The sequence below is a fragment of the Ciona robusta genome, chromosome 2 (genome assembly GCF_009617815.1).
Source record: "Ciona robusta chromosome 2, ASM961781v2".
NCBI lineage: Eukaryota > Metazoa > Chordata > Ascidiacea > Phlebobranchia > Cionidae > Ciona > Ciona robusta.
In genome coordinates, this window is record NC_143236.1 from 2,103,591 (window position 1) to 2,117,717 (window position 14,127).

At 33.4% G+C, this 14,127-nt stretch overlaps 1 protein-coding gene across 2 annotated transcripts in view; it reads right to left on the minus strand.

Annotated features, from left to right (window-relative positions):
- The window catches only part of LOC149739983 (dynein axonemal heavy chain 3-like), a 38,560-nt gene that overhangs the window by 11,659 nt on the left and 12,774 nt on the right, over positions 1-14,127 (minus strand). For both annotated transcript variants that reach the window (XM_089873441.1, XM_089873440.1), the window contains exons 27-57: positions 13,907-14,110; positions 13,558-13,672; positions 13,157-13,355; positions 12,611-12,833; positions 12,136-12,312; positions 11,522-11,687; positions 11,117-11,263; positions 10,541-10,674; positions 10,043-10,120; positions 9,571-9,767; positions 8,862-8,982; positions 8,069-8,179; positions 7,722-7,844; positions 7,260-7,373; positions 6,929-7,112; positions 6,623-6,726; positions 6,355-6,457; positions 5,881-6,098; positions 5,395-5,507; positions 4,994-5,163; positions 4,604-4,799; positions 4,039-4,174; positions 3,792-3,923; positions 3,370-3,560; positions 2,598-2,805; positions 2,155-2,340; positions 1,845-1,957; positions 1,332-1,515; positions 716-838; positions 243-383; positions 19-136 (exon numbers count right to left, since the gene is read on the minus strand). In XM_089873441.1, the coding sequence (XP_089729567.1) occupies positions 19-136; positions 243-383; positions 716-838; positions 1,332-1,515; positions 1,845-1,957; positions 2,155-2,340; positions 2,598-2,805; positions 3,370-3,560; positions 3,792-3,923; positions 4,039-4,174; positions 4,604-4,799; positions 4,994-5,163; positions 5,395-5,507; positions 5,881-6,098; positions 6,355-6,457; positions 6,623-6,726; positions 6,929-7,112; positions 7,260-7,373; positions 7,722-7,844; positions 8,069-8,179; positions 8,862-8,982; positions 9,571-9,767; positions 10,043-10,120; positions 10,541-10,674; positions 11,117-11,263; positions 11,522-11,687; positions 12,136-12,312; positions 12,611-12,833; positions 13,157-13,355; positions 13,558-13,672; positions 13,907-14,110 (4,729 nt within the window). The remainder of the gene's footprint in view (positions 1-18; positions 137-242; positions 384-715; positions 839-1,331; positions 1,516-1,844; positions 1,958-2,154; positions 2,341-2,597; positions 2,806-3,369; positions 3,561-3,791; positions 3,924-4,038; positions 4,175-4,603; positions 4,800-4,993; positions 5,164-5,394; positions 5,508-5,880; positions 6,099-6,354; positions 6,458-6,622; positions 6,727-6,928; positions 7,113-7,259; positions 7,374-7,721; positions 7,845-8,068; positions 8,180-8,861; positions 8,983-9,570; positions 9,768-10,042; positions 10,121-10,540; positions 10,675-11,116; positions 11,264-11,521; positions 11,688-12,135; positions 12,313-12,610; positions 12,834-13,156; positions 13,356-13,557; positions 13,673-13,906; positions 14,111-14,127) is intronic.

Sequence of the window (14,127 nt, forward strand, 5' to 3'; positions counted from 1 at the left end):
CGTTTTCGTTAAGCATACCAGAACCGGATGGATCTGGTTTTCTTTCTGCTTTAATCCCCTTCATGACGCAAACAGATTCAAGAACAAGCTTGATAGCACTGGCTGGGTTTTGCATTGACTTGACAATAGTAATGTCCTATAATAAAAACATTGCATTAAAAAAAATATTTTAAAATAGTTTAACATACAAAAAACATTAAAAAAGTTATATTTATTAATTTGTGTTATTGTAGCAAGCTTACCGCAGGTTTGAGCGTGTTAAGTGCAGACAACGCGGCTTCTAAAGCTGGCATAGCTTCAGCGAGATCTGCGGTACATTCATCTTTGATTCCTTGAGCAACGGAAGCTGCTTCGTTGGCAACTCTCTCATCTGCTGCTACAACCTGGTGGCAGAAAAGATTTCTGATCAACAATCAGGCAGTTTGCAATTGATTTTCCACAAAATTTTACCTCCATTTAATTGTATACAGGATCTTTTATTCTAACTATAGTACCAAGGATATAATTATTTCAGGTAACTATATTTATTCTGTTGAATTTCTGATTAAAAATTATGTAGTTTACAGTTCATTACCAACCAAATTTTACAACCATTCACTTACACAGGCCATTTTTACTAACTTTATTACCAACTGTATAGTTTTATCAGATTAACTGTTTTCTGTTAAAAGTCTACATTCGATAAAGGTAATTATGATTTAAGAATGTTAGATACCTCTTTCTTAGCCTCCACTTCCACGGAGTCATGTTCAATCTTTACAAGGATTTTATCCGTTTCCTCTGATGTTTTAATCAACTCTGGTTGCAAAGCTGTTAATTCAGCTTGCATAACTGAAACCTAAACAAGAGAAAATGCTTTAAAACAAAAAAAAGAAGTTTGTAAACTGCAGCTATTCAGTCTGCACTACACATGAGCATATGATGAAAGCACAATAGCAGTGATTTCTACTGTGTAAATCAAACAAAAAATACTAAGTTTGAGATTTGATGCTAGTGCCTTTGTGGCAGTCTTGTAAGTGACGCTTTTAATGGCACTTGTTCCTTGAAAATTATTTTTTACTTTTGTATGTCAGACAACCTATCAGGATCGCTACGTTATCTGACATACAAAAGTAAAAAAATAATTCCCAAATAAGCAATTTACTTAGATAGACTGATTAACTTTAAGTCGACTTAGGGTGTAAAACATAACACCCATGTTAAAGCAACTGCCATTGTTCAGCCACAACATTTGTTCAATTAATGCTGGAAATAATTTTTATTTTTTTCAAAACCATCTAAATTCAGCAATTTTTAAAGTTTATTTTATTTTCAAAATAAAACAAAAGTACCTGTGAGCTTGCGAATTCCAGTTTTTCCAATCCATTGAGGTATCTGTCCTGCAATGTCTTAACTTCATCTCGCTTAACTCCCAGCAAAGATTTAAAAGTAAGGATGAGTTCCAAGTAGGAGGTTGGTGTGACGTAGTTACGACGACGAAGACTGTTCCAATAATCCTCCGATAATGTGCGAACACTATTAAAAGAATATACTTATATTGTTTTCAAATCATTCTTATACTAGTTTAATGCACATTTTTTAAAACAAGCAACAATAAAATCGAGAAAAAATGTAACATTGAAAATGGAATATTACAGTCTGTATAATAATATACCACAAGTTTAAAATAATCAAGTAAAAAACTTTATGCAAATATATCATTAAAAAAATATATATAAATTTCAAAAAAAAGATACAAAATTTATCAATTCAATATAAATTTAACGATAACTTATAAGGTTAATATAAATTTAACAAAAACAAAATCATGATATTTGATGATGTGAAGTTTGTGAAATACTCACCCTTCATGAAACTGCTTGCACATGATGACACACTTTGTTCTCGTATCATCATCCAGATCAACATCTTCAAGGAACTTGTTTGCCACCATCTCAAGGGCATCTTCTGGCCATGCCTTCATGTATTGAATGAGTGTTATAGTTTAAAGTGATGACAAATTAAAGTCAATGACTAAATGGTAAAATGCTTAAAAATAGACCACAAGTTGTAAAGTTAAAATAGTACAAATCTTGATAGAAAAAAGTTAAGCTTTAAAATTAAAAAGGAAGTAATAAATCATTTTGTATAAAACTAAGAACATTTTTTTCTGACCTGGAACCAATCAATAGTGCAGCAGTTGATGAGTGAGGGAAACATACGAAGTCTGTTTCTTAATGAATCACCGATAGGACTCATGGCTAGACAGACATGAAGATTACTTTTTACTCTCTCAATGAAGTAGTTATACATAGCAAGTGGGGTGGACTCAATTTTCTTCCCTTCTTGACGCGCAACATTCTATAAACATTACATTGGTTAAATAAACTGCTGCCGTGACAAATTCCCTATCATTGAATAACAAGGTATATATGAGAAATGTCATATTTTAAACCATTGGTACAGAAAGAGCATCAGAAGAGCTTTTTCCTAATACCTCAGTAGGAAAAAACTAAAACAGTGACCAAAAACAGTATGAGAAGTAGTACATCAACCAAAAAGTACATTCCCTCACACTATAACGCTTAATAATATTAAATAAGCTAAAATTTTCGGACCTGCATCTTTTCAATCAGTTCAGCTTTCTCATCAGCAGGGAAGAGGTTTGGAATATCCGCCGTGTTCAAGATCATGTTTATGTCCTCCACAAATGATTCCTCCTTGATCTGTTGATCACTGAAGAGGAAAACAGTCTGTGTTCCATCAGCTCCTGCTTTTATCATCATCTTCTTGATGTCATCGCGCCAGTCAGCAAATGAATATGTCCTGATATTGAAGTAATAACAAGTATTAAAAATTGCTGTAGAAAATCTGAATAAAATTCACACAAATCTGGGAATAACTGCAACTTAGGTTATGTAGAATTTTTTATTTATATTAATTTTCCTAAATAAATACACATTTTAAAACCCGGATTATAATTGGAAAAATACTTTACTAGCATTAGCGTGCCTGCCTGTAATCCAGAGGCCTGCCTGTAATCCAGAGGTAATGGGTTCAAGGCTCGACGCTGCTACCATTGTGGGCGTATGTGTCCTTGGGCAAGATACTTAGGGGCAATTGCTCCAACCCAGTGGTCACTAATGGGTTGTCTAAATTATCAGCCATACATAAAAAAAATCCCCCCAAAAAATAATAATCACCCACAAAGTAACATACATGGTAACTCGTAAGCTGGCACGAGGTGTTAAACCCGTTTGATAACGACTGTCGTTTTCCGGCCACGCGAGGATAAAGTAAGTTATATTTATTCATTCATTGTATAGTAAAGTACATGTTCACCACAAACGCATTTAACATAAGCTCAACCAAAAATTATTAAACTTTCACCTGGTAAGTTCAATTTGATAAATATCGTAATCTGCCATGAAAGCGGCCAGTCTTGTTGCACTTTTTCTTCCACTTCCCCCAATACCTATGAGCAGCACATGCCCATTGTCTTGCTTTAAAACTCGAGCTACACGCGACACATGCTCGATGGCAAATTTAAACATCACCAGTGCCATTGGAGCTTTTGAAATCTGTGTTTAAAATAATTTTGTTGTCAAAGAAAAATCAATTTTTATTTGCACAGCATCCTATAGTGTATAAATTACTTTGATGGTGCACTATGTTTCATACTTTGAATTTACCCCCCAAAAAAAGTTTTTTTTAAACGCAATTTATGAATGGCATTTATAAACAGTTTCACATGATATTGTATTTTTCTAAAAAAATCCTCCATTTGAAAATTTGAAGTAGGTTTGTGGCACCTGATTAAATTCATCCAAGTAATGGTCCATGACTTCAGTAAGCTTCGAGAAGTCTTGTATTTCATCATAAACACGTGGGTTGGCTTCTGGGTCGATAAAGTCACCAAAGAACAAGTTACGAACATCATCATCCTGAAAACAATTCAAAAGTGTAAACAGGATAAAAACAACCCCAAAAAAAACAGAAAAAGTTCTAAGAAAAAAAAAAAAAATTTTTGTTATAACGTTTTTAATATTTGAATCTTACCGTCAAACTTTTTGATTTGTACAAATGGCTGAGGACTTTGTCGAGATTTTGTTTGAAATAATTTGAACAGCATTCCTTGACAATGTGGAAGAAGGTTTGTCTGTCCTGGTCGTCAATTAAGCGATCGTAGAACACCCTGTTTTAATGTAAAAGCAATGATATTATGACATTAAAATAAGTGAGGAATTAACTATATATACATACAAGTTGATACAACTGTAGTCTATATCATAATATTAGCATTAAATGGCACGTAACGATGACCATGGCCAGGGCAAAGTGGTTAGCGTGGCTACTTGTAACCCAGAGGTAATGGGCTCAAGGCTCGTTACTGCCACCATTGTGGGCGTATGTGTCTTTGGGCAGGACACTTTAACGGCAATTGCTTCAACCCAGTAGACACAAATGGATTGTCCAAATTATCAGCCATACATAAAAAAAAGAAAAAATCCCAAAAAATAATAACCTACAGCGAGGTGTATGAACACCCGTGTTATAACGATTGTCATTTCCAGGCCATGCAAGGATAAAGTTACATTCAACATTGGCAATTATGTTAGATTACCTGTAGATCTCATGCACCCACAAACGTAGAAACTTGTCTGCCTCAGTGAGACATGTAGACGGCACAAGAAGCACGCCACGAATAACTCGGGCAAAGTCACGCAAGTTGAACACATAGTGAGACTTGGTTGGTGTGGGAAGGAAACTCTCCATGGTGGATTTGTAAACTCCCATAGTTGCCTGAACCATTATCTTACCTAGAAAATACAAAAAATTAACTAAATGAAACCAGATTTTTTTAACCTTTGGCGTAGTTTACACAAAAAAGTGAAACTTCAATACTAATACTATGTTGCATAACTAAAAGCTTTTGAAAAATTTCTAATCATCTGTTTTTTTTTAACATTATGCAAGTCCTAACAGTAAAATAAATTTCCAACAGTTCACTTGCCAAGTCTAAGAATAGAACTGTCGTATCCATTTCCAAAGTGCCAGTCAGTAATGGCAGTAAAGATTTTAATGTTTGTTTCATCCGAGAAGGTGTCAATTGACACTACATTGAGGTGGCGTGTCATTCTGTCCGTGATATCATTACGACCCCCTCCAGGTGGCCCCATGGCTCTACGAATGCATTAAAAATAACTCAACTTATTTTTTTGGAACTTAAACTGTTTTAAACCTTATTTTTTTAATTTAAAAAAAAAACTTTAAAAAAATCTAAAAAAAATCTTATAAATGTACAGTGTTATAAAAAGAATTGTAAATTTTTTTTTAATTAAAAAATAAAAATTACAAAACTAGAGTGTTATTGAAAAATTAGAATAAAATAAAAAAGGTCATGGCAGTACGTACGCAATAAACAGTATATCTGTGAGGTTAATTCTTGAGGAGTCTTTCTTATCGTACATGAAGTTATGATCTTGCCACATCCTCAGTAGCTCAACTGGAGGTTGCGCTCCATATACCTAGTTAAAAAAGATTTGTAAAAAACAGACTTGTAACTAAACAGAAGTTTCAGAACAAAGTAGACTTTGGGTTAACAAACAAAGATTTCTAATTTAAGATTTGTAACAAAACACATCATTGTTTTGAAAAAAATGCAATAAAATAGGAGACAGTATTACAAACTCAATCTTTAACGGTTTAAGTAACCTAATCGTTACAACAGAAACACTATATTTAACAGTTTTTTTTACTAATTACCAATTTTATATTTGAACATTGAGAAGCATGCTATTCTCAAAGTAATAAAATGAGTGGTTTAAAAATACAAAATTTGGTTGAAGTAGTTTAAACATTTCAAAGTTTTTTGCATCAATATGGCAAAAAAAGCAATACCTCCTTAGCTGGCATGTTCAAGTCATCCACAAACACTACGGCTTTCTTCCCAACAGGAGGTCCAAACAAACCCTTTCTGCGTCGGTCGAGTTTCGACATGATGATATCTTGTGTTTGACTCGCTGAAGTACGAGCTGAGAAATTGATGCAGTTTGGAACAAATTGTTCCTTGGGAAGCTGCATCAAGTAATCGTTGGTGATTGCAGATTTCCCAGTACCTATGTAAAGAATGTGTAAATAAGCTAAATCTTTAATAAAAATTTGTTTAGAAATACTAAAAAAATATATTTAAAAAAATTGTACTTGCTATAACTGCAGTTATATATACTTACTTTACCATAAACCCAGTAGATAACTGATAGGTGCTTTTTGAAAAAAATACATTTCAGACCTGCTTCAATATCTAATCATGCATTAAAACCTTTTAATATGCCACAGACAAAAAGCATTAGGTAAATTTAAATCTTGTCAAACCTGTTGGGCCAACAAACAGCATTGGAACATTGTTTCCAAGATAAGTATCAAGGAAGAAGCATTGCTGAGCTGTGTTCATTGTTTGTACAATGATCGTGCTGATCTACAAAAAAACAAGAGACAAAGTAATATTACAAGCTAAACACCACTGTTACCACACTCTATACTTTCTAATGTACAGTTGAAATACTCTCTCTTAATGCAATATAATGTAGTAGAATCTGACTTAACATCCAAACACATGGATATTATATTTGTACCACGATACCTTAGTGTCTGGTCCAAATCCCAGCTTCGATTTATCAATGTAGTCTATCCAATTTCCCCAAGAACCACTTGATTTTTTTTGGAAATAGTAATCATACACAAGACCTATAGACAAATTCAAAATTAAACACTTTCTATATTAAATAACCAAAGTAAAATGTTTTAAAAAAGTTAAGTAATTTACCAAGTAGGTGTGGCAACTTTAACTGATTTTATTTAGCATATTGCAAAATTAAACCCTTTGTCAAGTCAACAGAAAATTAGACATTAGCTCCAATGCCTAAATGGTTAGAATTTTATTGGTTACCTCTTTCAGGGAAAACATTGCTCTTGCTCAGTTTAGAAGTTTTTGGTTTTGGGTGATTGTTGTCTGTTCCACTTATCAAGGTACGGAAGTAGGTGTCAAACTTATGACGACTGTCACCGTCAATTGTGCCACCAAGTGTCCACACGAGGGCGAAGAGAAACAATCCTTGCAGCCACAAAATTATCTGAACAACACAAAGTTTTGGCACTATTAAAATATTTTTTATAGAGTAAAAATATTTCGAAGCATTCTTTTACAACAGAAAAAAAACACATCTAAATTGAAAATGTTAAAACCAGTTTTTTTTCCTTTAATTTACAGACTTTTTTACCTGTTGGCTGGTCATTGGCTCTGTTCCTTCTTTACCAGTATCTCTAATCTCAGTGAGGAGACTTGAGTACAAGCGCATCATGGTGGCTACAAGATGCATTGGAGATGTTTTCAACTGCATTAACCAATATTTCATTGTAAAAACCAAAATATTTTTAAACAATTAAAAAAAAGCTGTTTAAAGAAACAAATTTATTTTACGAATATAAAATAAATTGGTGTAAGCATTAAGACATTAATGTAAAAAAGACTTCCTGTTTAATAACCAAATAATAATATATAATAACAATAACTTTATTCGTCTCTTCAATTACCAAAGCAAAGATTAAAAAATATTTAAAATGAAAAGACAGAACAACAGTTGTTAAAACAGGCTCACAGTTAATAACATTTTTACATTTAAATGGGAGAAAAAAGCATGGTTGTTACACCTAGGAGACAAACGACGATATATTTAACTTACAATAAATTTGCAATCATGTCTGATGAAATCAAGGCAAGGATCAATCAGCCATTCAAACAAGTCATCCAACATCTGCTTGTGATCTTCTCCAAGTGTGTCGGGCAATGTTGCCATGTATGACGTCTGCAACATAATTTAAATGTAAATTTTAAATAAGTGCAGCTTACTAAACAGTAATAAGGGCAACATAGAAAAAACATTCGTTTCGGCCAATTTTCGAACAGGTAAAAATCATGCAGCCAACCAAACAGTAATGAGGACAATATCAAAAAGCAATGATTTTCAAACAATTGGCCAATTTTCAAACAACTGAAAAATAAAATTGTATCTTTAAACTATTCACTCACCTTAAAGGGTCTCCAGCCAAGTTGGTGAGGCTCCAGATATATCATACCACATCTTGATACAGTAGCAGGAGAGGCTTGCTCCAAATCAGCAGGTTCAAATATTAGGTTCATCTGTATTGACAAATCATAGTTATAATAAATATATGTAATCAATTTACTCCAAACCAGTAGTCACTAATGGGTTGTCTAAACTATCAGCCACACATAAAAAGATGAAAAAAATAAACACTCACAAAGTAAAAAAACTTAACTCGTAATCTGGCTTAAGGTGTATGAAACAGAACACCCTTGTTATAACGATTTTCAGATAAAGCAGGTTACATTCTTTAATACATTCAATCAATGGTATTCAAATGTTTGTACAACTAAAGCAAGAAAAACTGATATTACTTTAAAAACCCGGTCCCTTAAATTAGTGCATGACCGCTATGTCCACAATATTTAGTTCACTATGTCCGCTATGTCCACTATGTAGTGTATATTGCGGGCATAGCAGACATACTAAATGTTGTGGACAGAGTGGACATAGTGGACATAGTGGACATAGCAGACATGCACTAATTAAAGGGACCTTAAAAACCAAGCTTGATCATTAGATTTTTAATTTGTTGCCACACTTACCGTATTAGTCTCATTCAAATTGCTACCACAGTTTGGTAAAGAATCAAAGTGGGTTTGTTAATAATATTGTGTGTATAATTTGTATATGGTACTTTTGACTACTAATGTATTGGTAATATGATCCCATTAAAATAACAATATTGGTGATATTTACATAATATAGCAACATTACCTTGGCACTCATCTGGATAATTTCACCGGACATAAGACAAAGTTTTTTATTGTCATCAAGAACTGTGTTCATGTTTTCAATCCACACAGCGTCGACCGGACCATCAAACAACAACCATTTTCTAAAATAAACCATTATTTAACAACTTTAATGGATATTAAAATAATATATTGGTGGTAGATTAAGCGCTAGAATCTAGATCAAAATGTTGTATAGATGGAGACATAAAGGTCAGCAGCAAACCTTTGAATATTTTTTTAAAATATTTGCATATTATACTGTGTTCCATTAACCTGGAAAGAAAGTAGAAACTTAAAGGGTTACTAATAAACACATTAAGATCTATTGGTGTCAATGGAATTTATATGTACTTAATTTCTAAGAAATTTAACTAAATGAATCATTGGCATTGTGACAAAGCGGTTAGCGCACCTGCCTGTAACCCAGAGGTAACGGGTTCAAAGCTCGTGGCTGCTGCCATTGTGGGCGTATGTGTTCTTAGGCAAAACACATAACGGCAATTGCTCCAACCCAGTGGTCACCAATGGGTTGTCCAAATTATCAGCCATAAATAACAAAATGAAAAAATCCAAAAAAATAATGACCTACAAAGTAACATACTTGGTAACTCGTAAGCTGGCTGGAGGTGTATGAACACCCGTGTTATAACGACAGTCACTTTCGTGCCATGTGAGGTTAACTAACTTACCTGTTTTCGCTTGTAGAAGATGCTTGCTCTCTGTATAAAATTGGCAACACACCATCTGTCCATTCATGAGATATTGGGTCAAAACATCCATACAACTGACCCATAGTGATGGCTTTAGGGTTAATTATCTTGTAGTCAACTGCAAACTCCTCCATCATACCAGCGGCATTCAGATCGGTCAAGGCACCGGCCAGAACCTGAAATAAGAGTAGAAATAAATCAAATTTTTGGAAATAATCAGACCTTGCAATAAAGTGTTCAAGTATAACTATGGTTCTTATAAATAATAAACCTACAAAAAGTACCTAATTGATATATGCGCAAAACACACAATGCTGCTACAATATCAAAAGTACAGTTAATAAAATTAAACATTAAGAACACAGTGTCACTTACTCGATGTTAACTTGATGCTAACACCAACTTTATCAATCCAAAGTGATTTATTACGACAGTTAAACCATTTACTTACTTTGTAGCCCATAGTTTTTCCACCGAGTGGTTCACCAACAATCATAAAACCATGTCGAACCAACATCATCTCATATACCTGGTAATATACAAGGAGATCAAAGACATTGTGCAACATATACAAACAAATAGTCGTTTTTCGGGTAAATTGTTGCATAGTTTTTGGCTTGAATTAGATCTATATAAGAAGTTATTTATCATAAAAGTTTAAACATGGCATCCTCACCTTGTTTATCTGAAAATAATCTATATATATGTTTTTTTGTTACCGTTTTAAACACTTGTTAAACTTGTGCAATTGAATTCCCGAATAAATGTTAATTGATTTAAAAATTTAAATCCCATAGTTTAACGAATGTATAGAAAATCAATAGTAAAGTAAATGATATACTATCATGTGTATGAAATAAGAATTTATAGTACTGCCAGTTTAAAACTGACAGAAAATTTGAAGTTTCATTTTTTTATTGTAAACCGATGTTAAAGGTTTGTTACCAACCTGTATAATTTTATCAATGTACCACTGCACTGGTTGCAAGTTATGCTTCTTCAAGTTATCTTTAAGTGCTTGTAGGAAAGTATCGTAATCAGGAGCGGGTAAAACCACACCAGGGAACAAATCAGATATGATGCCTTGTGAATAAAATAGTGATTGAATAATATTAGTATACAAAAAAGAAATTCTTTCCAGAAACTGTATTTATATGAGAAAAATAAAATCTTGGCAAATCTGCAAGTTCTATGTGTAGAAAAGCCAAACATAATGATTCTACTTTACAAGGTTAATTTCTTAAAAATTTTTTTTTTGGTGAGGTCCTTGTTGAGGACCTGGGATTTAGCCCAGATTTGGCCCATTACCCCAACACCCAAAAATCTCATTTAGATCTTTTATGAGACCTGCGCCACAGCACGGCATCACAGTTAGACACATATTTTTTTCGCACCATTTTTTAACCTCAAGTTCATACGAGTTACCACACTTTTCAACTTTGTGTATGATTTTTGCTTTGATTGGTATAATTTTTGCTAATAACAAATATACATTTAAAGTAAATATTATCCACAATAGACACACCATTAAACAAAGGCACATCTTGTGCCAGGAACTTAGCGAGATTGACATCAAGCAACGCACGTAACATCAACACGCTTTCATCTTGTTCAGGATATTTCAACTTTAAGTTACCAGCAGCTGTAAGGACAGTTTTCACGGCCCTCATACCTGTGTGGAAGGTTAGATTATGTTACAAACTATTCAGAAGGTTTCTATTTTAATTTGTTTATAAAGTATGTTGTATATCTTTACATGATACTAATGTCAATTTGACTTTTCATTATGTTAATCCTATGCTTTACCTCTAAATCATGATTATAGAATAAATGAGGTCCAACTAACAAATAAAAAAGGTCATTTCAGACACTTTATATATTTTTTCCTTAAAAGTCAAAATATTTGAACTAGAGAATATTGCATGATCACCATAATCGTAATGGTGCTGGGAAGAAAGCTGCTCAGAGCAAAGTTTGTAAGTCGCAACAATCTTCTGAGCCAAACTTCTTGCATCCACAAACCCCATGGAGTACAAAGAGATCTCTCCGATCATCCCGTAGTCCGGTACCATCATCGCAACAGCACGGAAGAGGACCTGGGATGCAAATAAGTTTAGAAAGAAATTATCAATTTTTTATTCTAAACCACTTTGTTATTGTATATAATGTTGCTGACAGGCATATTATACTTGTACTTTGGCTTTTCTGGGAAGATTGCTGACCGACAGTCGTCTTCATGGTAAAATGGTACTCAATTAATATAACTTCGAAACATCATCAAGCAAATTTAGTGCAGAAACAGGTTATCGGTAATGAAGTTACTACAATTTACCAATCCACGTTTAGAACCAGAATATCAATACAAAATCTGGCACCATATCACAGTTGGTTAGCATGCATGCCTGGTAAGCTGGCAGAAGGTGTATAAAAAAAACTGGTGTTATAACATATGTTGTTTTACTGCCAGAAGAGGATAGAGCAAGTTACATTTATTCAATTAACCAATACATCTTGAACCGATTGTTTTATTACAGACCAACATACCTTCAAGTTATCTGGCAGTTCTGTACGTCCTGCATAGCCAGGGTTCATGGTAATGAAGACAGCACACGTCCAGTTTAAACTGATATCAGTTCCTTCAAAAATGATTCGTTTCATCTTCTGCATAATCCCATTCTGAATGCTCAAGATTTGCTGGGCTACCACAGAGAGTACTTCAATCTAAACAGAATTGTATGCAGGATGATTATTTAATGAATTGCACCCCTAATGTTAAACACATGACATTTTCTAAATATATTTTCAGAAGTCCATGAATCATTCCAGTCTTACAAATAATTGCGAAACCCAGTACAAAGTTAAAACACAAAAGTGCAAAAATATTTTTTTTGATACAGTTGTTCAATTTCAAAAACTAAACAAACAAAGAAAAAAAATTGACATATGTTTAAATAAGAATCAGCTAAAGGGCAGTAAATTTACTAAACATACAAAAAAATCCCGTATCATGCAAACTGACCTCAATTCTATTGAACTCATCAAAGCAAGCCCAGGCTCCACAAGAAGCAAGACCTTTAAAAAACTTTCCCATTGCTTTGTAATCTAAACCATCAGAACAGTTGAACACCACACACTGCTTGGCCAGCGCCTTTGCCAAATCTTTTGTTGTTTCTGTCTTTCCTGTACCAGCAGGTCCCTCAGGCGCCCCACCAAGGTTTAACTTAAGTGCCCCCATTAATGTACTGAAACAAAGTTAAAATTTATTCACATTACTAGATACTAAAGAGATGACACTCCTACACAAAGACTTTGCATCATTTTTTAGCTGTTTAAATTTCTAATATTACTACAAAATTATACCAGTTAAATTTTTAATTCTAAAATATAATGGCTAGAGTGGGGAAAGATGGGACACTTTTTCATTCTATTTTATCATCCCCTTTGTAAGTAAACAAAGAATTATAAAACCTTATACTTACAACACCCATGTTCCCCCACTCTACGATATTTAATCTTAAAAACATAAGAATAATAATGTTGTTTGCTGTATATCGTTTAGACATACCGGTAACATCTATCAGTAAGAGGAGTGATGACAAGTCTTCCTGAGTTTCCAAGATATTCATATCCGTACATGTAATCAGTGTTGATCATCTGCACAGCAAAATCTTGTCCATCATTATAATATCTCAGCTGGGAAAGCCATTGGAAATCCAGAACATTGTCGATTCCGGTTTTAACCAGTTCTGCGATTGTGTCACGAGCTGGAAATACAAAATGCAGAAACTAGGTATAATATTTAACAAAAAATTTAATGAGCTTGTAATAGGCATATTGTTACAAGCTGTATTACAAGTTAAAAGTACGGAAAAATATGGATTAAAATGTTGTAATTTGAAGGAGATTCTAATAGTTACTGACACGTTGTTAAGTAAAAGCATAAAAAAGTGTTATTACTGTTCATACCATGAACATCAAGTACTGTCAATGCACCCAGTGTGATTCGAGCACCTTTGTCCAGCTTTCCACGCACAAGGTCTACGATGTCATTAATTTGGGAGTTTAATTGTTGAAGATATTTCTGAAAAATAAAAACAGTTTGTTCTGAAAATTCTGAAGAAAATATATATATATATATACATATATGTTCTTTGAAAATTCTAAAGAAAACATACAAAAAAACATGAAATAAAAAGCTTTTTAAAAGTCTTGAAAGGATGTTTAAAAAAATAGTGATGCCTGCCAAAAAAAGTCTCTCATTTAAAAATGAAACAAATATAGGTAAATCTTTCTTTAAATATGAATAACTACTTACATCCAGATATCCTTCTTCAATTGCAGTTGCCACTTCACTAGTCCAGTATGTTTGTGAGGCACACAGAATAATTTGGCCTGGCCAATCCAACACCCATTTCTTTCTGTGTTTTTCGGCGTAATCCACAAATGATTTGAACATTTCTTGTTTGATGCTGACAATCATATTCGATTCAACTTCAAGCAACCATTTTTCAACCATACCCTGGGTGGGAGAAAACC